Here is a 27,350-nt window from a genome sequence, read left to right on the forward strand (position 1 = left end):
CTCCCCTATAACTCCATCATTGAAACATATCACTTTTAATGTGTTTAGTCCTAGAAAAACATTCTTGGGTTATCTTTTCCATAAGCAATAGTTGAAACTTTCATTTATAATTTGAGTGCCCCCATGAAGACTATACTAAGCAAAACAGGGTCACTCAGGTCTTAAAAATTTGGTTTTATTTTATTCATAACAGGCTCAGGAAGAGAATGCTTATGGTGGTATATTTGACCATTTTCTTTTGTTTTTTTGGTAACCACACCAAGAATCTGCTCCTTTAGGCAAAGTCTGTGAACAGGGTGGTCATCTGTGGACAATTTCTGAATTTAGGTGGCACTACAGCTTTTCTCATTGCTGTAACATCATTCGGAGGTGCAGTTCGTCTAATGGCCAGTCAATAATAACTCTGAAGAAAGCCTATTTCAGTTTCTGTCCATCTGCTTCGGCCAGACAGAGATTTTCCATCAGATAGCAACTTTCCTTTCATTTCTCTTCGAAGCTTCCTCAATCTAGGACCCACCCTCTTCTGCACATGTGCACAAAACTCCAATATTGTTACCAAGGTGTCACCATAAACACTAAACTCATTAATTTCATTGAAAGCTTTAGAGTCCCCATTGCCTACATACTTCGTATATCTAACGTTATGAAAGGATATCGACCTCTGAAATATTTGTAGAGCTCCATCACACTCCATACCTACACAGAAACCATCATAATTCTTAGAACACTGATGTTCAATATCTCCTTTAGTGTTAGCATGGCAGGTGTGGCATTACTTAGATAAGCACTCAATATCAACAACTTTTCCACTCTCCAGAGAAGTAGCACTTACAACATCATTCAAGGAACGATGTCCTCGACGTTGCCATGTGCCATCAAGTGCAACAGCAATGTCCCTGGTTCCACTAACATTTACAATTTCTTCTACTGCACGCTTGAAAGATGCTTTAGACACAATCGTCAAGGCACCTAAAAGTATTTTTATGTAGTTGCTGAACCTACTGGGAAGAGGAGGAAGGTCCATCAAACTACAAAGCGTTTGACCAGCCTTTTTTCCTTTTCCTACTGCAAGCATTGCATACACTATCTTCAAATTCACATCATATGAATTTTGCACAATGTTAGGTCATTTTTGAGGTAGATTTATTGCAGGATCTACACAGAACAACTAATGTTGACGCTAAACCCTTTCTGATACATTGTTGTTCAGTTATTTCCAGACAGCCTACACCAACACATTGTTTGCATTTCGCCACTTCCTTTATCAAAGAAGATAAGATTCCGAGATCCACAACAACAAATCCACTAGAAACAGCGTCATTGTTAACACAAAAATCTGAACCACCAGGAGGCGTGCCATGTGGGAGTTTCTTCTCTGGATAACGGATACATAGGTTACTTTTAACAGTGTGGCTTAGATTGTTTGTGAATTGGTTACCAAGGAATTTCCTTTTATTGAATTTCTTGATGCGTGGCATATTTAGTATTTATTGCACACTAAAGCATATGTACTTCCACAAATATTCGTAGTACCTGGGCAACAAAAATTCTGTAACACGTGAACGAACTGCTTCAGCGAAATAAAAGTAAATACTAGCAAAGATAATCATATACAGACACTAGAAACCTGCACTGTTACCAACATATACAATGTCTCCTATGTATAACCGCTGGAAACAGAAAATTCAGTTATTTTCGAAATAATACTGGGTTTCTGTAACAGAAATAATGGGGGCGTGGTGGCGTACATGACTGTAACTTTAAAATTTAGTAAATATAGGTCATTTATGATTTGAAACCCTATAATATCAATGAAATCGGGAAAGACTATAGAATTTAATAAAGTCATAAGAAACTCGATTTTTCCACCATTTGTAAGTACCTTGTATTCTTAAGTGCCTGGCAGAGTGTTCGTACAGCCACTTTCAGCATCTTTCTCGACCGATTAAATTCTCGTTACTGGGAATCAATGTAACGTGCAATTTTGAAAAATGACTTGATGCATACAGTGTACACGAGTAATGATTTGATATGATTCATGCAAACGATGTTAACAACAGCAGCTAAAATTAACGACTCAACTTATGGATGTGGTGATGACGTGCCTCGTATATGCTACATGATTAGATTTTGACATGTACTGAAGCATAATTACACTACTGGGCATAAAAATTGCTGCACCACGAAGATGACGTGCTGCAGACGCGAAATTTAACCGACAGGAAGAAGATGCTGTGATATGCAAATTATTAGCTTTTCAGAGCATTCACACAAGGTTGGCGCCGGTGGTGACACCTACAACGTGCTGACATGAGGAAAGTTTCTAACCGATTTCTCATACACAAACAGCAGTTGACCGGCGTTGCCTGGTGAAACGTTGTTATGATGCCTCGTGTGTGGAGGAGAAATGCGTACCATCACGTTTCCGACTTTGATAAAGGTCGGATTGTAGCCTATCGCGATTGCGGTTCATCGTATCGCGACATTGCTGCTCGCGTTGGTCAAGATCCAATGACTGTTAGCAGAAAATGGAATCGGTGGGTTCAGAAGGGTAATACGGAACGCCGTGCTCGATCCCAACGTCGTCGTATCACTAGCAGTCGAGATGACAGGCATCTTATCCGCATGGCTGCAACGGATCGTGCAGCCGTCTCGATCCCTGAGTCAACAGATGGGGACGTTTGGAAGACAACAACCATCTGCACGAACAGTTCGACGACGTTTGCAGCAGCATGGACTATCAGCTCGGAGACCATGGCTGCGGTTTCCCTCGACACTGCATCACAGACAGGAGCGCCTGCGATGGTGCACTCAACGACGAACCTGGGTACACGAATGGCAATACATCATTTTTTCGGATGAATCCAGGTTCTGTTTACAGCATCATGATGGTCGCATCCGTGTTTGGCGACATTGCAGTGAACGCACATTGGAAGCGTGTATTCGTCAACGCCATACTGACGTATCACCCGGCGTGATGGTATGGGGTGCCATTGGTGACACGTCTCGGTCACCTCTTGTTAGCATTGACGGCACATTGAACAGTGGATGTTACATTTCAGATCTGTTACGACCCGTGGCTCTACCCTTCATTCAATCCCTGCGGAACCCTACATTTCAGCAGGATAACGCACGACCGCATGTTCCAGGTCCTGTACGGGCCTTTCTGGATACAGAAAATGTTCGACTGCTGCTTTGGCCAGCACATTCTTCAGATGTCTCACTAATTGAAAACGTCTGGTCAATGGAGGCCGAGCAACTGGCTCGTCACAATATGCCAGTCACTACTCTTGATGAACTGTGGTACCGTGTTGAAGCTGCATGGACAGCTGTACCTGTACACGCCATCCAAGCTCTGTTTGACTCAATGCCCAGGCGTATCAAGGTCGTTATTACGGCCAGAGGTGGTTGTTCTGATTTCTCAGGATCTATGCACCCAAATTGCTTGAAAATGTAATCACATGTCAGTTCTAGTATAATATATTTGTGCAATGAATACACGTTTATCATCTGCATTTCTTCTTGGTGTAGCTATTTTAATCGCCAGTAGTATATTTTCACATGGTTATGACCATACTGCTGAAATTGTAATAATTTTACGGTCAAAAGTTGACTGTATTATTTACAAAACTCATCGATCGTTCGACGTGGCAAGAATGAATTTCTGAAAATTTCCGTTCTAACTATTGTTTCTCTTGTTTTATTATTACGGTCATTTCTGCCGTCAGGTGGAAGTCAAGAAAATATTCTCGCATTCGGAGGAGAAAATCGGTGACAGAAATTGCTCGAACAGAGCAGACTGCAAGGGAAATCAGTATACGAAAGGCGCGCGCTGTGGAATGGTTTTCTTGACCTGTGGCCACGTAGAGCCCTTCCAGTGAGTGGAGGTGGTCTGGGCGTCAGTGCGCGTTCCAGGTAGCGACCGCAGCCGCGGGTATAAAGCGCGGGGCGGTGCCAGCCATCGCCAGTCCACGGCTGACCGCGCCATGGCCACCTCCTGCACTCCGAGGATCGCCGTCCTGCTGCTGCTGCTGCTGGCTGCCGCCACGGCGCGCCCAGAGCACAAGGGTGAGTCTGCCGCCGCGTCTCGCCGAGACGCGCCTCAGGTTCATACATTCCGCTTAATGGACGTACCCTTTCGCGGTTAAGACCATTCACGTTCAGCAGGATTTTGTAACTTTAACTCCATTTCACATAACACAAGGCTTCTATAGATGATTCATTCGCATTCAGAGCTTGATTTTAGCCAAAGTACTACACATACAAATATGACTGATGCATGAATAGAACCGTATAATCACCGAGGTCGCATTTTGCTCTCTACGAATGTTCTGTGAGTGACCCTCTGGCCACACGACATACTTCCATGCTGTAGTGAGGTTCGTTTCACACCTCGTGTCGCAACATCTTATCAAGGCGTTGGGGCGTTCTCTGATCTTTTTCCGTGTTCTTGGCAGTGGGTGTACTTAAACAGGATCCTTAATGTAACCCTGAACGAAAAAGTCGCAAGGTGTTAGGTTAAGGCGACCCTGGGAGGACAACGGAACAGAGGCACATCATCTTCGCTACTATGTTCGCTACAGCAGTGTCGAAATCTTCAACTTTTGTAGTCCTGTCTTCCTCAGTTGCGTGTAATATTACGGTATATAGATAATTTTTACTTATGGACAGTCTGACAGTAACTGAATAGAACACAATATTAGTGCCATACGCGTTTCGCCTTTATTTTCTGCAAGGCATCATCAGTGGCAGGTTGCGTGGCCAGTTTATTACATATTACGCTCCTGTTGCATTTTTGGTGTTGCTCTTCTTCTTATGAATGCCAATTTACGGCTTTTTTCCCCACATTCCACAGCACTATGAACTGAATGCTTGTTTCAATGCGTGCTGTGGAATGTGGGAAAAAAACCGCAAAGTGGCATTCATAAGAAGAAGAACAACACCAAAAATGCAACACGAGCGTAATATGTAAGGAACCGTCCACGCAACCTGCCACTGATGATGCCTTGCAGAAAATAAAGGCGAAACGCGTGTGGCACTAAAATAGTGTTTTATTCAGTTGCTGTCAGACGGTCAATAAGTAAAAATTATCAATATACAGCAGTGTGGAAGTACATCGTTTAGGAAGCGACGAACATCGGTGCTCCACTGAGGGCGTGCCCCGACCTGTTGGAGGATAGAAGTCTCGGAATCAGCTGTCAGTTGTGGAAACAAGCACAACTGCAACGTATCAGGGTAAGAGGTCCCTTCCCAGACTCCCCAAGAAGAAAAGCGCCCCATACAGATTCGTCTGTCACATTGCGCAGAAAACATTGGCCCTCGGCGAATTTTGTTCCCGCGCCACAATTTCAGTATGACTTTCAGTACCCCATGTTCTTACAATGTGGCGATTAACTTTTGCAGATAAAAGGAAGGTAGCTTCTTCTCTGAATATCAGCTTCGAGGTGAAATGTTAATCCTCAAGGGCTTCCTGCATTGTGGTGGAAAAACTGAAGGAGCCGACTATTATCTTTCGGTTGCAAACCGCACAGTTTTAAATGCAACCGGCGCTGCAAAACGTTCCAATTGTTTCATTCCGTCTTTCAAGTTAGAGACTTCCTTGGACCGTTGATCTTTTTGCACTACGTAAGAACTTTTCCTAATCCTCCTCACATTTCTATCTGACACATTCTATCGACTGGAACTTTTGTGTTTACGAACACAACTTGTGTCTCTAAATTCTCGATATCAAAGAAGATCCTCTATTTACACGACGATCCTTCTCTATATCTCCTTCTGAATGCATACTGCACTGTTATGAAAGATAAACAACCACATATTCTAACATACAAAAACTTGTCGCTGTTTTGCCAAGGAACTACACTCCTAACAGGAACTGTGGACACAAGGCAAACTCGGTGAGTTTACGGTTCTATTCATGCATCAGTCACATCTGTATATGTAATATTTTGGAAAATGTAGCATTTTTAAAACGAGTGAACCGTTTATAGTAGCGCTGTACAATAACGCATTTCGGAACACAATGTTCGTACCGTCACATTGTCGACACTCAGATCATATGATTAACGCACTGAAAGCTCAGACAATACATTTCAAGCGCTCATAAAAGGAACACAAATTGGACATCGGATCCTCGCCTTACATTAAAATCGTCCTCTTCTGCGAGCACACGAGGAGCTCCAACTGGACACTTTCGATCCCCACACATGATGAAAACACGATTACCTGGTACGCGGTTACTGTCTGTGGTGTGATTTTAATGCAAGACGAGGACCCATAGTCTACTGTACTTTTCTGTTTGTTTTGTGAACACTGCAAGTATTTTTAAAAGACAAGAAAAATTTCGTGTAACCAATTACGCTGCTATAGGTATTCTTTTATTTGAAAGATAGGCCTATCAATTTACCTGTAATAGAACATTTTATAAATTTTGGTACATTTGTTGTATGACATGTGAGTTACTTATGGATAATATTATGTAAGCCTTATTGAATTTTACACTTTCTATTAATTTTTCCATTTTAATTTTTATGAGTATCGGACGCAAAATATTCCCCGTTAAATTGCATGACATACTGAAAATTGCATAGTGCAAATGTTGTTAGAGCTTTTGGTGTTTTAATAGTGAGATCTGAGTGTCGACAAACTGATGATGATATTGCCTCTCGAAACGTGTTTTTTATGTGAAGTGCTGTTAAAGTGGTTGAATGCTAGAAATTATCTACTATGAACTATAATAACATCTAACTCACACTCGAAAAATGGATAAAAACATTAAATCATCCACTGTTCTTTATATTTCTGTATTGTGTTTTATTATTTTGGATTAATTTGCCACTTTATCTACTTTATTTGTCCCATATGAATTATATAGTTACGTTCCGCCTAGCCTCTGACTTGGAACAAAGAATGCTCTAAAGTATTTCGTTGGTCCTCTATAGGTATGGTTCTGGGAACATAAGATTCTTGTGTGTTAATAATACACAGAAGACACAAAATAACTTTTCAAATTGTATTGATATTCTTATTTTTATTGCAACATAACTTCACTCCGAGTAAACAGTTGCATTTTTTCTTCTTTTATGCTATTGTTAAACACGGCACATTGTGGTAATACTGATCACTTCGCACTGTAATGGCGATATGGCGCATGTTTGATAATGGCGGACCAGGTAACAAACAGTGTCCTGTTGCTTTCACTGACGAACTAGAACTAACTTCACCGGCATCGCCTCCTTCATCGAAAAGAAGGAGACCAAAAAAAAAGAAAAGAAAGAAAGAATTGCTGTGCGGGGTAGCCGCGCGGTCTGGGGCGCCTTCTCACGGTTCGCGCGGCCGCCCCCGTCGGAGGTTCGAGTCCTCCATGCGAAAGTTAGTTTAATTAGTGTGTAGGACTGGGGACGATGGTCCCATAGAACCTTACCACAAATTTAAAAAAAAAGAATTCGTAGAGAGTATCAAGAATCGTTTCCCTACTTTAACGGTGGTAGTAAAATATATTTAATACTCAGACATTGACATGTTTTGTTGCTACACAGATATTATACAGTCCAACAATTATCAGTATATTGATGATGTTCCAACGTTGTAAAGTATGTAATGTGAAATGAGATAGGTTACGTCATGCCGAAAGATTATACAGCGCAACCTGAAAGTATTGTAAGCTGACGATTTAATAAAAACTGCCATAGTACTTTTTATTCAGGAATTATTTAATATTACAAAATAATAGCTAGAGATAAATATGAACGCCACTACCAATGAGTGTCGTAATTCGCAGATCTACATAGCACATAAAGTACGATCGATTTCTTATTACACATCTAGTCTGCTGAGGAGAATTCGAAAAACTTCTATCTACATCTGTTCTCCTCAAGCCATCTTACGGTATGTGGCGGAGGGCGGAGTGCTTCGAGTACTACTGTCATAATCCCCATCACCACCACGACCTTTCCCTGTTTTCCCTCAACACAATCTCCAATTTCTGTGATTTTTGCCGTTGTCATTTCGTCACGTGACTGGAAATAACGATTCCCGACTCTTGCTGGAATACACCCTCTCGGAATTTCAAAGGTAAACCTCTGCATGAAGCACAATGACTGTCTTGTAGCACACATGCCAACGTAACCTTTATAATAATGTTTTGACAAATCGATCCATGACCACATTCTGTAGGCTCACTTTTACAAGTCAAGAACGTCGAGGTGGGTGATATCTTCCTATTCCTAGAGCAAAGTAGGTATTTAAAATTTACAATAACGTCGTCAGAAGGAAGCCACTGATATTGCAACAAGTGTTCCGCGCTGCACACTGTGACCACCCCCATCTCCATCACCTTAGCGGTGCAAACAATTGCAAATAAGAACCCTCTACCTTATGTCAAAGGTGTCAACGATCGAACAGTCAATGTTTCTCATCGAGGAGGCATGGAACGCCTAAACCAGAATTTGGTAAAAACCACCAAGGCTGCTGTAAAAGCTCTCAATATCGCACGTGTACACGAGATACACTGCGAGTGCGCTGTAGCATACAATTGGAAAACCGGAAAGCCTGTTACCACCCGAATAGCAGAGTTATGTTCGACTGGGGCAGCAAAAGCAATTGGTACTAGTGGAATCCCAAATGCGATTTTGGGGAGGCTATTAAGTTTCAGAAAGCCCGAGAACTTGCGAGACAGTCATCTGTGGGCTCGTATACAAACTAAGAAAGGCGACTGAACTTCTGAAGCAGCCTAACAACATGGATAGAGAGGACGTTCTGGCAGCCCGCATTGAGACCGCAGGCCACCAGCATCATCGGACAGTGCCGAGAGCAGATTAACAAACAGCGCTTGAAAAGTTGTCGTGGTTGCTCTACGACTAACAGAAGAAAATCTCTGTTCCATATAGCCTGCCACGTCCCCTCCCCGCCGGCCGGGGTGGCCGAGCGGTTCTAGGCGCTACAGTCTGGAACCGCGCGACCGCTACGGTCGCAGGTTAGAATCCTGCCTCGGGCATGGATGTGTGTGATGTCCGTAGCAGCATCGCGGTTCCGGACTGAAGCGCCTAGAACCGCTCGGCCATAGTGGTCGGCTGATCCTCCAGTCCTCTCAGCTCTAACGGAATACTCCTCTGCATATCGGGACTCCGCTTCACCACGTCGCATCCTTCCCTCCACCCCCCCCCCCCCCCCCTCCCAGCAGCTTTCCACCCTCACTTTCCAAACGCTTGGCGAACGGTTCCTCCCTGCTCCACCCTACATCCATTCAAAAGCACTCTCCCTCTAACAACCCTCCTAACCTAACGGTCATCTATTGTAATTTCAGTAAAGTTAAGTGCTTCGTTTCTGTTTTTCATTGAAATTATTTTAAAAAAGGTCGTAATTTACATAAATCTTCAGTGACAAACGTCTGTTTTAAAAGCTTTAGAAACAAACTTATTTAATATTTTTAATGTTTTGGTGGAGTACGTGTATTTTATAAATGCACTCCTCCGAAACGGGGCAATGTTGCGCTGCCACCCGGTCCTCGCCTTGATGGACGATAGAATGAAACATAAAGAACAACAAAATCACTGGTGGCTAAATCAGCCTACATCCTGACACAGGTCGCTGTAACATGACCGAAACGTCGGTTCTTTTAGCATTTTAAGTATTTTATTAAACGGCCTTCCTGCAGTGGTGACACAGGTGCCTTTCAGATCGCCGAAGTGAAGTGCTGTGTGTGTGTGTTTGAGGTTTACGCGCGCTAAACAGCGTGGTCATCAGCGCCCAGTAAAGTGCTATCGGGCATGGGTCGCGCTTGGGTGGGTGACCGTCCGGGTCTGCTGAGGGCTGTTGCCAAGCAGTGTGCACTCAGTCTTTTTGTAGCCAACTGAAGAGCTACTTGACTGAGAAGTAGCAGCTCTGGTCACGAAAGCTGATAACGGACGGGAGAGTGGTTTGTTGACCACATGCCCCTCCATATCCTCATCCAGTGACGCCTAATGGCTGAGGATGACTCGGCGGCCGGTCGGTACCTTTGGGCCTTCCGAGGCCTTTTCGAATGGAGCTTAGTTTTTAAGTATTTTAGTAAAGGACGCGGCACTACGTTCAGAAAGATTTTATTGAAAATAAAGTAAGTAAGTCCACTGCAGAAAAGATATTTCTGTCGATCACGTAAACAAAGCTAGTGAGACACGTTTCTGATGGAAATCAGTTGAATGCAAAATTGCTAATGTTCTGTAAAGTATTTTATGGTTTTTCCCACTATGGTTACATAATGCAGTACCGGCTATGTCTGAGCTATTCGTGGTGGCTGTTGTTTTGTTACACATCCACTGAACATATTAATAGTGCCTGATGCAACTGAATATTTCTGTGGAACGCAAAACTGATCTCGGACGTCATACAGCGGCGTACGGAGAGGCAGAGGGAAGGAACTACGGCAGAAAGAGTGCCGCCGTGTGCAGTCGCGATTACGCAAAGGCCAGGCTTTGATGTTGTTGTGGTGTTGTGTTGTTGCAGGCGGCGTCAAGGGCGTGAAAGGCATCGCGGCTGGCGTCGGACGTCCCTCAGGCAGCGGGTCCCTATCTGGTGACGGTAAGTGTCTGCTTATAGGCAGCCGCAATTCGTGACGCCTGAACGGAACCGCAAAGAACAGAAAAATAAACGAATTTTATTCCTCGTGTCCACATCGTTTTAGTGTTCGTGTATTCTTGTCGCCAGCTGTAACAAAATGTATGAAATCGACATCTCTCTCTCTCTCTCTCTCCCTGTAGGCCTATGTATCTATCTACCGGGTGATCAAAAAGTCAGTATAAATTTGAAAACTTAATAAACCACGGAATAATGTAGATAGAGAGGTAAAAATTGACACACATGCTTGGAATGACATGGGGTTTTATTAGAACCAAAAAAAACAATGTATTGCTAGACGCGTGAAAGATCTCTTGCGCGCGTCGTTTGGTGATGATCGTGTGCTCAGCCGCCACTACCGTCATGGTTGGCCTCCCAGGTCCCCAGACCTCAGTCCGTGCAATTATTGGCTTTGGGGTTACGTGAAGTCGCAAGTGTATCGTGATCGACTGACATCTCTAGGGATGCTGAAAGATAACATCCGACGCCAATGCCTCACCATAACTGCGCACATGCTTTACAGTGCTGTTCACAACATTATTCCTCGCCTACAGCTATTGTTGAGGAATAATGGTGGACATATTGAGCATTTCCTGTAAAGAACATCATCTTTGCATTGTCTTACTTTGTTATGCTAATTACTGCTATTCTGATCAGATGAAGCGCCATCTGTCGGACGTTTTTTGAACGTTTGTGTTTTTTTTTGTTCTAATAAAACCCCATGTCATTCCAAGCATGTGCGTCAATTTGTACCTCTCTATCTACATTATTGCGTGATTTATTGAGTTTTCAGATTTATACTGACTTTTTGATCACACGGTGTTTCTGTAACGGTCGTAATCGGTCGTGTAAGAATTTTTTGTTGGAGCACCTGGAGTTACCATTCACATAAAACTAGTACTGACAGTCATGGATGCATTGTGTGTTAGGAGAAATGTTGGACTAAATAATACATGTAGTGTTGCACGATGTGAGTATTGCAGCCTGTCGTTTCAGTATGTGCGTGATAGAGAGGTGAACGCTGCAATGCTCCTTTTTCTGATGAAACCTAGTTACATTTGTCGCGGAACGTGATCTGGCAGAGCACATTGGTGTTTTGAAAAGTTTCTGCACTAACATCGAGAGCCTGTGCATGATGTGAAGACTCGAGTGCGAAGGGCAATTAGTTCCACATAAATTTTCGGACCGATCTTTTGCCACCAAACGCTAATTTATAGTGGCTATGTGAACCAATATATTAAACTTTCTAAAATTCTTCAGCCGCGTCGAGGGATTTAAAATCCAGGAGCTCTCGGTCGATTGTTATGGGGCTGCTGCTGACGTTCTTACTCCTGACTCCTGACGTCTGACTCCTGTGACGTCACTGGTGCTCACTCTAGCATCATTTACGGTAATGTTTTCGTTGCTCACCCACCGCGCCCTCTTCACGCTTCCCATGGCTAGGTCACAAAGCTCTCCTTCTTTGTGATAACACCTTAATAAAGCCGGCAGCCTGAAGCTAAGCACAGCTTTGTACCCGGACGACGAATGGTTGAAGCGGGCGCGACGGGGCGCAGTGAAAACAATACTGCATGTGTGGCTGAAATGAGCACCAACTGGCGTCACAAAAGGAGAGCTGCTGTATAAGGACGGCAGTAGCAGATACACAACAGTCGCCGCTGACAATAACCGACGAGCACTCACCGAAAGCTCGCGCATTTTAAACCCATGACGCACCTGGAACCGCGAGAAAATTTTGCCAATTCGCATAGCCGCGAACACATGAGTTCATGTATACTGCAACCTTTTCTTTTCTTCAGAGAACTAAAGGAAATACTTGTGACTATTTCATGCATGACAATGGAACTGAACACATTGTCAATACAACTATGACTGTTTTCCCATGTGTTTTTGATGATATGAATAATGCTATTTCACGATCAACCTCTCCATCGTGTGCAGACTGCAGTATTCAGTTGCAATACTGGTGCTGAACAACAATACGTGAGAACTGGTCAGTCGATACACTACCGCCAATCTGCAAGTTTCAATTTCAGTTAGTGCTCATTTCTGTAAGTAAATGCTACTGACGTGCTAAAATATGGAAAGGGTTTTCAAGACCGTTCCTAACTGGTCTGCCTTATTCTTGTCAAACTGCCCGAACAACTGCCCGGTGCGTCAGGCGGTGTTCGCAGTCACAGCCTGCCTACGACAGTATCTAAATACCGCCGAATCCAGGAACCAACGCTTGCAATGAACGTGAAGCACCCTGTAAATATTCAGAATTGCGATGCTGAGGAAGCAATGGCGGAATAAAATAAAGGTTCATAAGTAGGTTGAAATTCAGGGTGAAAGGATATCAATGGTAAGATTTGATGATACTGTAAAAGTGAAGAATTACAGGACGTAAACAAGAAGACGCTTGTGGGTTATCCATAATCGGACACTAGCACATTTCAGATACAGCTTATGCATTCGCCCCTAACATTAATCCTTCAGAATTATTAATGGAAGGACATTTCATTAACTGCATTTAAAACTACTCAGTAAATGTCTGAAAATGGCCTTGTACGCCGAAAACCGATTTACACAATAAAACTAATACTGTGGAACAGAAGCAAACTGGTGCTTCTCATTTATTATACATTTAAAAGGATTTTACAGTCTTCATAACAGGTTGAAATTATGTCAGCATCTGAATGGATCTTAACAATATTTCTCTCTCGCATAACACATCACCGTATAGTACTGCATAAAGAACAAAAATCGCCGAGAGTAGAATTATTATTTTCTACCACGCTGTTAACAAGTAACGAAAACAGCAGGGAAGCTGTTTACTTTCTCGATGACTCTCTGCTCGAATAGCCTGCATTCTGACTTCCAACAAAGTCGCAGTTCATTAGCGTGGATTGTGTACTCAGTCGTAAGATTTTTAATGTTGAAGTTTTCCGAAGCCCTCCAAAAGTCCATATGTATTTTCGAGGGAGCGACAGTTAGTGATCAATAGCAAATCAACGCCAAGAACATTACTTCAAGTATACCTGCCGACGTCACAAGCACAAAATGAAGAGTGAGAAAACGGGTAATTCAGTAAACAAGGGTCGTCCATTTGAAAGGCTTAGGTCGTCCAATATTAGAACCAGAGTTTAACATAGCTTTGGAGGACTTGCTGTAAAATAATGCAGAAGAAATAGATAACGGGTGTTCGGAATTTCTAAAAACGTTGATAGAAGTGGCAACTAGTCAATATTCAAGCTGGTCTGTAGAATCTATGAGGTGGTAGATGTACCATCAGACTTCCAGAAAAATATCATACACACAATTCCGAAGATAGCAAGGAGAGATAAGTGCGAGAACTATCGCACACTCGACTTAACAGTTTACGACAATGTAAACTCGTGCAGTTCCGAAATAGTGAAAAAATATTGTCAACTTATAAGGAAAGATGGTAACGTGCAATACATACAGGAACCAAGAGGTAACGATAAGAACAGAAGACCAAAAATGGAGTGTTCGGATTGTAAAGGGCTGAAGCCTTTCTCCCGTGCATTTCAGTATCTACGCTAAGGAAGCAATGGCGGAAATAAAAAAAGGTTCATGAGTAGGTTGAAATTGAGGGTGAAAGGATATCGATGATAAGATATGATGATACTGTAAAAGTGAAGAAGAATTACAGGACGTGTTGAATGGTATGAACAGATTAATGCGTGCATAATGTGTACTGAAAGTAAACCAAAGAAAGACGAAAGTAATGAGGAGTATCAGAAATGGAATTAGCTCTAACTTGACACCAGAATTTGGTAATGCGTAAGCAGACGAATTTTGTTAGCCCGGAAAGAAAATAACACGTGACAGACGAAGCAAGGAGGAGACAAAAAGCAGAATAGTACAAGAGAGGGGACCGTTCCTGGCCCAAAACAAGTATCGAACATCGCCCTTAACCTGACAAAGAAATTTGTGAAGCCGTTCGTTTGGAGCACAGCGTTGTATATTAGTGAGTAATGGGTTGTGGGAAATCGGAAAAGAAGACAAACGACGGGTTTGAAATTTGATACTACAGTAGGATGTTGAAAATTAGGGGGACTGGTAAGGTGAGGAGTGATGAACTTCTTCGCAGAATCGGTGAAGAAAAGAACATGTACAGAGCATTGACAAGAAGAAGAAACAAAAGATATTAACTTATATGGTACTAGAAGGAGCGGGTAAAAACCGTCATGGAAGACAGAGACTTAAATTTATCCAACAGCTAATTGAGAACTTAAGGTACAAGTGCTGTTCTGAGACGACAAGATTGCCACAAGAAAGGAACTGGTGGTGCGCCGCATCAAATCAGTCACAAGACTGTTGACTTAAAATAAGAGGCTGACAACGGTATACACTTACTGACGGTGTTTGCTTTTCTCCGCTGTGTGGCACAGGCGCGTGGGTGGGCTCTGGCAGTTCCTCCAAGTCGTCGTCGTCCTCGTGGTCGTCGGGCGGCGGCTCCGGCAGCGCCAGCGGCAGCCAGTCGGGCAGCAGCTCCTCCTCCTTCGGCACTGGAGGCTCCAGCAGCAACGCCGGCTCCTCCTCCTCTGCGGGCTCTCTGGGAGGCGCCGGCGGCTCAGCCTCTGGAAGCCACAGCGGCAGCCACGCCGGATCTGCGTCCGGGTCAGGTGAGAGTACACTCCAGTACACACTCTTACTTCTCCACTGGCTTCCAGAGTGCCAAATGTGGGCGAACTGCCCAAAGCTCTTTGCTGACGTCCTCGCCCACTGGTGGACAATAGAATTAGACTGCGCGGCTGCTGTCCGTACGGAGGATCTGGCCTCTGAACGGCCACGAAGATAGCAGGCTTCTAATAGTCAATTTTTCCTAGATACTTTTATTTCTCGCTTCCTACATACAAACACTGGTAATTCTAAGACCTTTTCGCTTGAAAATTTCTTAATTTTCAATTAATAGGAGTACTGCACAATTTCTGTATTGGTCACTACGTAAGAAGCCACCTGTTGATAAAACAATGACTTTGTTTGACGCGTTTCGGGCAGAATCCGTTCTCAGATCGTCCTCAAACCAGATGTACATAGCAAATGACAGAAAATGTAGCTACAGAAAAAATATACAAGAGTACGAAATTACTAGTACCGTCAAAATTAAACAGCTGTAATACACATCATGAACATCGTGGTGAGATATATATAAAGACAGTACGTAACAAACAGCGATATCGTGACAGACTAGCTGACTAGTTACAACGCGATAACCGTGAAGATACACTCCTGGAAATTGAAATAAGAACACCGTGAATTCATTGTCCCAGGAAGGGGAAACTTTATTGACAATTCCTGGGGTCAGATACATCACATGATCACACTGACAGAACCACAGGCACATAGACACAGGCAACAGAGCATGCACAATGTCGGCAATAGTACAGTGTATATCCACCTTTCGCAGCAATGCAGGCTGCTATTCTCCCATGGAGACGATCGTAGAGATGCTGGATGTAGTCCTGTGGAACGGCTTGCCATGCCATTTCCACCTGGAGCCTCAGTTGGACCAGCGTTCGTGCTGGACGTGCAGACCGCGTGAGACGACGCTTCATCCAGTCCCAAACATGCTCAATGGGGGACAAATCCGGAGATCTTGCTGGCCAGGGTAGTTGACTTACACCTTCTAGAGCACGTTGGGTGGCACGGGATACATGCGGACGTGCATTGTCCTGTTGGAACAGCAAGTTCCCTTGCCGGTCTAGGAATGGTAGAACGATGGGTTCGATGACGGTTTGGATGTACCGTGCACTATTCAGTGTCCCTTCGACGATCACCAGTGGTGTACGGCCAGTGTAGGAGATCGCTCCCCACACCATGATGCCGGGTGTTGGCCCTGTGTGCCTCGGTCGTATGCAGTCCTGATTGTGGCGCTCACCTGCACGGCGACAAACACGCATACGACCATCATTGGCACCAAGGCAGAAGCGACTCTCATCGCTGAAGACGACATGTCTCCATTCGTCCCTCCATTCACGCCTGTCGCGACACCACTGGTGGCGGGCTGCACGATGTTGGGGCGTGAGCGGAAGACGGCCTAACGGTGTGCGGGACCGTAGCCCAGCTTCATGGAGACGGTTGCGAATGGTCCTCGCCGATACCCCAGGAGCAACAGTGTCCCTAATTTGCTGGGAAGTGGCGGTGCGGTCCCCTACGGCACTGCGTAGGATCCTACGGTCTTGGCGTGCATCCGTGCGTCGCTGCGGTCCGGTCCCAGGTCGACGGGCACGTGCACCTTCCGCCGACCACTGGCGACAACATCGACGTACTGTGGAGACCTCACGCCCCACGTGTTGAGCAATTCGGCGGTACGTCCACCCGGCCTCCCGCATGCCCACTATACGCCCTCGCTCAAAGTCCGTCAACTGCACATACGGTTCACGTCCACGCTGTCGCGGCATGCTACGAGTGTTAAAGACTGCGATGGAGCTCCGTATGCCACGGCAAACTGGCTGACACTGACGGCGGCGGTGCACAAATGCTGCGCAGCTAGCGCCATTCGACGGCCAACACCGCGGTTCCTGGTGTGTCCGCTGTGCCGCGCGTGTGATCATTGCTTGTACAGCCCTCTCGCAGTGTCCGGAGCAAGTATGGTGGGTCTGACACACCGGTGTCAATGTGTTCTTTTTTCCATTTCCAGGAGTGTAATTTAAGCCACCATAGGACGGTGATGAATACAAAAGCAGTGCCACGTAGCGACAAAGGCAGAATTTTTTTTATATTTCATAATGAAATGTAGTATATAAAATTAAACTTTTACAAAGTGCGAATAATAAAATGAGAGAAGAACAGAAATTTACAGTTATGTAAAAAATGCCATCGACAAAAAAGGCTCACATGTAAAATTACCAATAAACACAATAAAAATTTCAGAACAGTTACATAAATTCAAGGCAGGAAGGCAGTTTAATAAGATACAATAAAATATAAATAATAAAAGCTGTCGCAAGATAGGGTAAGAACTCAAACCCTTGCAGTGTTAGATGAGGAACATCGTGCAAGTAAAACCCAATAAAAGATGAAATAAATAATTCTTTCTTTCTCTTACGCCACAGTCCCGCAGCGATCGCAGGGTCGGCGTGGTTACAACGGATTTGGCAGTGTTAGTTGGAGGGGTGGCCGGATGCCCTTCCTGCCGCCACCCCATAACCCCCAGGACGGAATCAGTGTACCCCAACTGTCTGCGTCTGGTGTACGAGTAAATCGTGAAATAGTGCGGACGTGTTTCAAATGTTTGCGACGCGTGTAACTGAGGCAGAACGTGGGGACCAGCCCAATATTCATCTAGCGGGATGTGGAAAACCGCCTAAAAACCACATCCAGGCTGGCCTGCACACCGGTCTTCGTCGTTAATCCGGCGCGCCTACCCGAGTCCAGGAAGCAGCGCGTTAGCGCCATCGGCTACCCTGGCGGGTTAAAAGATAAAATAAAGAATGTAATAATGAATGACCATAGTAACACAAAGAAACACAGAGGGTGTAATATAATTTACAAAATCATTAAGCTAAGCGGTGACAACCTATTTAGTACATGAGCATTAATTATAACTTTTGACACCAAAGATGCTGGGGAATCGAACCCTCAAGAAGTACATATAACATAAGTGATAAGTATGAAAAGCAGCTGGGTGGAGGTAGAGGTATAAAGAATGGGGTAATACATGCGGAAACGCTTGAAATTAATGGTCCAGTATTTTACTGAATATTTAAAAGAACCACTTGCGTCTAGACGACAGCTGTTCGTTTGCGCCTAGTTTAAAATGCGCCTCGTGCATATAGTTTGTAATTCCTCTAATACATCCAACTCACGCTCTTTTGGCTGAACGTGAGTACCTGCACTCCTCTCTCTATGAGTAACATAAGCTGCCCCTCTCACGACTTAAACTGTCTTCCTGGTTATCGCGTTATAGCTAGTGAGTCAGTCTGTCGTGACAGCTTGTTTGTCACATAGTGTCTTTATATATCATATCACCAGATGCTCACGATGTGTATTTTAGCTGTTTAATTTTGACGGTACCTGTAGTTTTACCTGTAGCTTCATACTCGTGAATATTATTTGTATAGTTACGTTCTCTGCTATATGCTATGTATTTCTGGTTTGCACACCAGCTGACAATGGGTTCTACCCGGAACGCGTCAAATGGTCACTGGCTTATCAGCTGGTGGTTTCTTACTTAGTGGCAAATATACGAAATGTGCAGTACTCCTATTCATTTGCAATATGGTCACATTCTTCCTACGTGACCTTATGTCATAATTGTATGTGTAAAATGCTGCAGTGATGTGAAACCAAAAACAGTAGGCAATGGCCACAGGTTCGACTCGCCCTCTCCTTGCAGGGAACGGTAACGGTGCAGCCGGTCGCAGCTACACGAGCTGCCGTCAAGGCACTCAAATGAAAGGGAGACAAATGGGAAAAAGTAGATAAACTGTTTATTATTTCCGTGCGGTTAAAGGCGCTGCAGTCTGGAACCGCGCGACTGCTACGGTCGCAGGTTCGAATCCTGCCTCGGGCATGGATGTTTGTGATGTCCTTAGGTTAGTTAGGTTTAACTAGTTCTAAGTTCTAGGAGACTAATGGCCTCAGCAGTTGAGTCCCATAGTGCTCAGAGCCATTTGAACCATTTTGTTTATTATTTCGAAGATAATCGCCATAACTGTTAATACATTCATCCCACTGTCAGAAGAGACGATCAGTGGCTTCATAGAAAGATATTTGCCGTTGCCTACGCGACTATGATTGCACACAAGCGCGTACCTCTTCGTCCGAAGCAAATTGACTTGCTTCAAGACTCCAGAAATATTGAAGTCGCATGAGATAGATCGGGACTATACGGAGAAGTGTAATCGCTTTCCAGTGAAACTTCTGCAGCATAGTCGAAACAGCCGTGGCACCGTGTGGGCGGACATTATCCTGAACAGAATGATGCCGTTCGTCAACAATCCCGGGCGTTGATGGCGCACTTCAGTTTTTGCAAAGTGTCCAGGAACCGTGGCGCGTTAATAGTAACACCTTTTTCCAGAAAGGCAATTAGCAGCGGACCCTTACACTCAAAGAAAAGGGTCATCATGAGTTTCCTGGAGATGGCGTTCTTGTTGTTTCGCCTACGCTCAGAAGTTTCACTGGGAAGTATTTAAATATCAGCTATAAGGTCCTGATTTTCTTCATGCGATATCTATGTTTTTGGAGTCCCAAAGGAAAACACTCGTAGCTGTCGATCTGTTTCGAACGAAGAGATGCACGCTTACGTACAATCAGAGTTCTATAGGCAACATCAAACATGTTTCCACGGAAACATACCTGTATTGGTCTCCGCTACTCGATGAGATTTTGGAAGGAAAAAGTAATCACCAGTGTACTATCCCTGATTAAAGACTGCTACACAAGGTGAGCTAGCTGAGGTTAGGAGAGACGCGAAATGCAAACTTCAACATGACACTGACAGGCGGTCGACCGTCTCAAATTTGGCGCAAGTATCGCGACGCAGATTGAACTGCCTGTTCAGAAAACATGATGTTTCAAGGATTAGTATCTCTTTTGTTTACCTTCCTCCGAGGTGGAAACCAAATCTGTTTCACACATTTGCGAATGCAGCACGAACTATACACTGAGCGCTTATCTCCTTCAGGTGTCTCCTCTAGGGCATGTCCCTTGCTTGCCGTTTTATGGTGAAAATGACATTAATATTTGGCACCCGTGTGGCGCTTGATAGGGACACGTTGACAGTTGCTGTTTTTCCTTCGACAGAGTGAGCATCCCCCGCTTGTATGCCAGTACTCAGCATTCCTAAGCCTAAAAGGCGGCAGTGTTACGAATTTGCACTAGCGGAATCTAGCAAACATGCTGTCACGTCATGTATAACACAGCCGGGTCACCAGAAACCTCGACGTAGTCAGTCCGGCGGCCAGACCAGGTTATCTAGGGATAAAAGCGGAACAACAGTCAGAGCGCCTGAGGTTTTACTGTTTGTCCGTCACTGTCGGCGAGCGCTTCTAGTTTCGCCTCTCAGTTTCCCCCAAGATAAAACTGTCGGCTGTTGTAAGCTAAGATAGTATATCATTGACACTGCAGATGTTGTTTATTAATGGACAAGCTTATGATTACCTCTTCATCTCTCCATTCTGAAGTGAAACATTTTATATGAAGCATTACGTACATAATCAAGACTCTTTTATTGCATTTTTGAAGTCTCTGGTCACAGAAATGGTATCACAACCGGTTTTGACTTCTTAAAAAGTCAGCATCTCACGGTTCTTTTAAAAAGACAAGAGATAATCAAATACTAAGAAACTACACAACAAACTCAACCAAACTTCTGCCTACATCTACACGCATTTGAAAAAGTTACGTAGTAGTTTGTCACGTACAACTGAGAACTGTCGAGACAGAGAGGGACGCTCACTATGTGAACGTATTCTGATCGGTGCAACAGAAGACTACAGTTAATGCATGAGAGCATAAATCTTACACCTTTCAAAACGCAAACATGAAGTTGAAAATATTAATGTAATTGATTCGTCTCGATGGTCGATGGATCCACCACATTCAGAGAGGATACACAGTTACGTCCCATCTCCTGTGGCAATCTCTAAGTAGCGAGCATGAAGGACTATGGACAGGGACTGCGGATAGGTGGCACTCGGTGGGAATGTGGGTCGGCCGAGAGGTACGCCGAAGTAGTCAGCGCAGCTGCGACAAACCAGGTGCCCCGGTGACGCAGTAGTTAACACAACTACCCTATTAAGTGGGAGACCCATGCCCGGCACACATTTTCACTTGCCGCTGCTGATGCCGCACAACGTCCTGATGCAGCTGGTATCTATAATCTCTTCCCTTTCCTTTTCTTTGGCCCCCGTCCTCCTTCAATTTACATAATCAAAATAGAAAATTGATTTTGGGTGGGATATTTCACTTCAAAGTAAATAACTGACCGAAATTACGTAAATACAAGTGTAGCAAGTTCGACACTCACATGGGTTGGATGCCACTGAACAAAAAAAATGGTTCAAATGGCTCTGAGCACTATGGGACTCAACTGCTGTGGTCATAAGTCCCCTAGAACTTAGAACTACTTAAACCTAACTAACCTAAGGACATCACACACATCCATGCCCGAGGCAGGATTCGAACCTGCGACCGGAGCGGTCGTGCGGTTCCAGACTGTAGCGCCTTTAACCGCTCGGCCACTCCGGCCGGCTGCCACTGAACAGTCGGTGTGAAACACATGTTACGTGAAGATACAGATAGCAAGTCCGAACCGTCAAAAAAAGAAACCCTAATAAATTAAAGAGTAAAAAAACAAATAAGACACACCATAACAGATTAAAAATTATTTAAAATAAAGAGATTTTTGTTATTTTCAGATCTGGTGTCGTGGTTTTTTAGTTAATGAAACGTACTCTAAGTTCTTCAAGTGTCTCTAAACGTACTTTTTAGAAATTTAATGCTATCTGTCAGGATGGGAGTGTATCATTACATGCGTCTTAAGCAGCCACTAACATCGTGGAGAGCTGATCATCTAGAAGTGAAGTTACACATACCGTGAAGAGCCAAAGACACTGGTACTCCTGCGTTATATCGTGCATGGTCCCCGCGAGCACGCAAAAGTGTCGCGACACGACAGGCAATGGACTAATGTCTGAAGTAGTGATGGAGGGAACTGATACCATGAATCCTGCAGGGCAGTCCATTAATCGGTAAGAGTATGTGGGGGTGGAGATCTCTCGCGAACAGCACGTTGCAAGACACCCCAAATATGCTCAATAATGATCATGTTTGGGGAATTTGGTGGCCAGCGGAAGTGTTCAAACTCAGAAGAGTATTCCTGGAGCCAGTCTGTAGCAATTCTGCTCGCATGGGGTGTCGCATTGTCCTACTGCAATTGCCCAAGTCCTTCGGAATGCACAATGGACATGAATGGATGCAGCAGATCAGAAAGTATGCTTGCATACTTGTCACCTATCAGAGTCGTATCTAGACGTGTCAGTGTGTCCCATACCACTCCAACTGTAAACGCCCCACACCACACAGAGCCTCCACCAGCTTGAAAAATCTCCTGCTGACATGAAAGCTTCCATGGATTCATGAGGTGCTCTCCATACCCGTACACGTACTTCGGCTCGAAACAGTTTCAGAAGAAACTCATCCATGCAGGCAACATGTTTCCAGTCATCAACAGTCCGATCACGGTGTTGACGGGCCCTGGCGAGGCGTAAAGCTTTGTGTCATGCAGGCGTCGAGGGTACGCGAGTGGGCCATCAGCACCGGAAGCCCATATCGATGATATTTCGTTGAATGGTTCGCAATCTGATACTTATTGATGCTCCAGCATTGAAATCTGCAGCAATTTGCTGAAGGCTTCCACTTCTGCCACGTTGAACGATTCTCTTCAGTCATCGTTGGTCCCGTTCTTAGTGGATCTTTTTCTGCTCGCAGCGATGTCGGATATTTGATGTTTTACTGGATTCCTGATATTCACGGTACACTGGTGAAATGGTCGTACGGGAAAATCCCTTCATCGCTACCTCGGAGATGATGTACACCATCGTTCGTGCACCGACTGTAACACCACGTTCAAACTCACTTAAATCTTAATAACCTGCCACTGCAGCAGCAGAAACTGATATAACAACTGGGTCAAACACGTGTTGTCTTATATAGGCGTTGCCGCCCGCAGCGCCGTATTCTGTTTACATATTTCTCTGTTTAAATACACGCCCTTACCTTTGGCGCTTCAGTGTATTTGTTCCATCGTATTCTTCCTCTTTTGTTTTTATTGATTAGCAAATGTTGGCGGGAAATATTGATGGCCCGTGGTAAGCACTGAAATCCGCCCTCTGTGGAAGTCAAGAGGTCTGAAGAAAGCAATGCGGTAAAAATTAATGTTTCTTGTTCATCCAATTAAACAACTTCAATATTTTACATCTGAGTAGCATCAACATAGCCCAGTTCTATACTTACTGGCGGTTTATACGTTAGTAGCTACAGAATTAAAAAATATAAGTTCCATTATATGTACTTTTCCGGAGGACAGGCAACTCATTACCACGTTTCTGATCATAGTTTGCCGACGCTCTCAATGTAAATTGCATTCCTTCACTGGTCACAGTGTTACAGAAAAAAATCAAGAGATTTTGTCTCAACTACGAGTTTATTTAAGACAGTTTCATATAAAAGTTTTTAATTTGGCTGCAGGGTCGTACAATGTGGATTAATTAAGAATTAGGGAGCACATTGCGGATTTGTTAAACGCTGTGAACAGTAATATTTCGAGCATATTTTACCGTCGCAAGTTCAAAATATTTACATTTACCTATCGTTGTGATCGTATAAAGAATTTTAATACGTAAATTAGTTTATTATTCTAATGAAATGCAAGCAGATATTAAGTGCAGTTTGATAGCGATTTTAATAATTAAACCAGCAACTCATCACCTTCATTGACACAATACATTTTGTGCATGCTTCCTGTATGTCGTGTAATCGAATGTGTTTTAGAGAGAGCATACTTCTCTATGTCACTCAGTGGGACTAATACTTTTCCCCAAATGCTAACTGCACGATGAATATTTGTTACATATCGATATTTTAAATTATAATCCTAAGAACTACTGATTATTGATGAATACTTACCTGACCTATGGTAGCAGTTTCAGATATGGTAAGAAAAAACGAGGATAATGGAATGTAGTCGAATAAAGTCGAGTGGGCCGGCCGGTGTGGCCGTGCGGTTAAAGGCGCTTCAGTCTGGAACCGCGTGACCGCTACGGTCGCAGGTTCGAATCCCGCCTCGGGCATGGATGTGTGTGATGTCCTTAGTTTAGTTAGGTTTAATTAGTTCTAAGTTCTAGGCGACTGATGACCTCAGCAGTTAAGTCGCATAGTGCTCAGAGCCATTAAAATCGAGTGATGCTGAGGGAATTAGATTAGGAAATGACACTTAAAGTAGTAAAGGAGGCATCAGAGGATCACAAATTTAGCATTGGAGGGCAGCGTGGAGGGTAAAAATCGTAGAGGGAGACCAAGACATGTATACACTAAGCAGATTCAGAAGGATGTAGGTTGCAGTAAGCACTGGGAGATGAAGAAGCTTGCACAGGACAGAGTAGCATGGAGAGCTGCATCAAACCAGTCTCAGGACTGAAGACCACAACAACAACAACAACAACAAGAATAATCAGAGCTCACACGGAAAGATTTAAGTGTTCGTTTTTCCCCCTACTGTTCGAGAGTGGAACGGTAGAGAAGTAGCTTTAAGGTGGTTCGATGAACTCTCTCCTAGACATTTAATTGTGAATTACGGAGTAATCATGTAGATGTAGATGTATGATAGTTTTTTTATTTATGGCGCTACAGTCTGGAGCTGAGCGACCGCTACGGTCGCGGGTTCGAATTCTGCCTCGGTCATGGACGTGTGTGATGTCCTTAGGTTAGTTAGGTTTAATTACTTCTAAGTTCTAGGCGACTGATGACCTCAGAAGTTAAGTCGCATAGTGCACAGAGCCATTTTTTTATTTATGTTTCCATTTACTTTCTGAATTTTATTTCAAGTAGCAAGCATTGTATAACAGAAAATTTAATTATTATATTTCAGAAATAACCAATAAACATTTAAATACTTTCAGTTAAAACGTTTTTATTCCATTTCAATTTACAGTGTAACTGTACCACTGTTCCTACAGGTGGCAGCAGCTCTGGGTCTACCTCTGGATCTACATCTGGCAATGTGGGCAGTGGGTCAAGTGGTTCAGGAGGTGGAGCAGCTGGTGGGTATGGTGGAATCACTGGAGTGGGATCATCAGGAACAGGAGGCCTTGGAGGTGCCACAGGTGGTGCAGCAGCCACTGGAGGCAGTGCTGTATCCCAGCCTGGTGGGACTGGTCATGGTAGTGCTGGAGCAAGTGGTATAGGAGGTGGCTCTGGAACAGGAGGAATTGGGTTTGGTACCCATACAGGAGCTGGTGGACATGGAAATGTAGCTGGTGGTTCAGGTGGAAGTGGCGCCGGAGGTTTTGGACCTGGAGGAACTGGTTCTGGTACTTTTGGCAGTGGTGGATCAAGTACAGAAGGCTATGGCTCTTCTGGATCCGGAAATGTCGGAAGAGGAACTGGAACTGGAGGCATTGGAGGCAGTGTTGGTGCACCATCTGGTGGGTTTGGCACAGGTGGAGTTGCTGGTGGCTCAGGGATATCTGGAGGGCATGGTGGTGCAGGTGGCATTGGAGGTATTGGTGGAACTGGGTCAACTTCCAGTGGACATGGAAATGGAGCAGCTGGTCATGGAGCCCAAACTGGGTCTGCAGGCTTTGGTGCAGGTAGTTCATCTGGTGGAGGTGCTAGTGGATCAGGTATATCTGGAGGGTATGGTGGTGTAGGTGGTGCTGGAGGTGTTAGTGGAACTGGGTCAACTTCCAGTGGACATGGAAGTGGAGCAGCTGGCCAGGGAGCCCAAACTGGGTCTGCTGGCTTTGGTGCAGGTAGCTCATCTGGTGGTGCTACAGGAGGTTATGGAGGCACTGGTGGTATTGCAGGTGGACCAGGATCTGGCAGCATTGGTCAAAGTGGTGCTGGTGCAGGTGGTTCAGGAGCTTTTGGTGCATCTCAAGGAGGTTCCACTGGAACTGGTGGTGCCTTCAGTAATGGGGGCACAGGAGGTGCTGTGGGACATGGTGGTCCTGGAGGGGCTGGTCATGGTGTGGGAACTGGTGGAGCTGGTAGCGCTGGTGGAAGCCAAGGAGGTTACTCTGGAAGCTCTAGTGGTGGTTCCTCTGGAGCTAGTGGCCTGGGTGGAGTATCTGGTGCTGGTACTGGCAATTTAGGACATGGTGCTGGTGGGGCTGGTGGTTTTCTGGGTCATAGTGCAGGAGTAGGAAGCTCTGGTGGTGGTGCTGGTAACTTTGGTACTGGTTCCATTGGAGGAGGTTCTGGAGCTTCTGGGCCTGGTGTGAGTGGTGGTATATCTAGTGGAGGTGCCGGAGGTTATGGCGGAAGTTCTGGTGCCGGAAGTGGTGCTGTTGGTGGAGGCAATCATGCTGGAAGTTCTGCTGTTGGCTCTGGGCACGGAGGTCTCGCCACTGGCTCCTCTGGACTCGGAGGCAGTGCTGGCTTAGACTCTGGTTCCTTAGTCGGTGGTGGAGCAGGACAGTCGGGAACTGGCTCTTCGGCGGGAAGTTCGGCTGGATCCTCCTCTGGAAGCTCTGCTGGTGCTCTTGGTGGCTCTGGCGGCAGTTCTGGAGGCTCCAAAGCCAGCTCCGGCAGCTCTGCGGGCAGCGACGCCTGCGCTGGAACAGGCTCTGGTTCGTCTTCAGGCAGCAAGGCCAGCTCCAGCGCGAGCTCAGGAAGTGCTACGGGCAGAGATGCCCATGGCCGCAAGGGCGTCAAGGGATATCACGGGAGCCACCATTGACACGCAACACTGTTCGCATCTGCACACAGCTAATCTTGCTGAATTCTAGTATGTCGCAGTGTATGAACATAGTGATCTGCCAAATTGTACAGACATCCATCTGTGATATATTATACTACATTACATTTCAACGAAATTTTCTAACTGTTCAGCGTGTCTGACTCTAAGTTAACAGAAAATGTGAATGTTTCATTGCGTCAGTTGGGTGTAAGAGTCAAGTGAATCGTTTATTTCTACGCAGTGAATCCATTTGATAATTAATTAAGTATTGTCTTTTTGTGATACTCATGTATTAATGTTGTTTCTCAGTGAGTTTGAAATTATATAACTCTTAACAAATGGA

At 44.7% G+C, this 27,350-nt stretch overlaps 1 protein-coding gene across 1 annotated transcript; it reads left to right on the forward strand.

Moving 5' to 3' along the window:
* Positions 1 to 3,978: 3,978 nt before the first annotated feature.
* LOC126470827 (uncharacterized) lies at positions 3,979 to 27,350 on the forward strand. Its single transcript, XM_050098846.1, has 4 exons — positions 3,979 to 4,068; positions 10,483 to 10,557; positions 14,991 to 15,224; positions 25,284 to 27,350. Exons 1-4 carry the CDS (start codon positions 3,987 to 3,989, stop codon positions 27,005 to 27,007), a joined length of 2,115 nt encoding a protein of 704 aa, XP_049954803.1. The 5' UTR covers positions 3,979 to 3,986; the 3' UTR covers positions 27,008 to 27,350.

The sequence above is a fragment of the Schistocerca serialis genome, chromosome 1, assembly GCF_023864345.2.
Source record: "Schistocerca serialis cubense isolate TAMUIC-IGC-003099 chromosome 1, iqSchSeri2.2, whole genome shotgun sequence".
Classification (NCBI taxonomy): Eukaryota; Metazoa; Arthropoda; class Insecta; order Orthoptera; family Acrididae; genus Schistocerca; species Schistocerca serialis.

Bases quoted from the DNA above. Each gene is read 5' to 3' on its own strand.
- LOC126470827 (XM_050098846.1), top strand. From the start codon at position 3,987: ATGGCCACCTCCTGCACTCCGAGGATCGCCGTCCTGCTGCTGCTGCTG. The intron at 4,069-10,482 runs GTGAGTCTGCCG...GTGTTGTTGCAG, and splicing joins GGCGCGCCCAGAGCACAAGG to GCGGCGTCAAGGGCGTGAAA. The intron at 15,225-25,283 runs GTGAGAGTACAC...CTGTTCCTACAG, and splicing joins CGGATCTGCGTCCGGGTCAG to GTGGCAGCAGCTCTGGGTCT.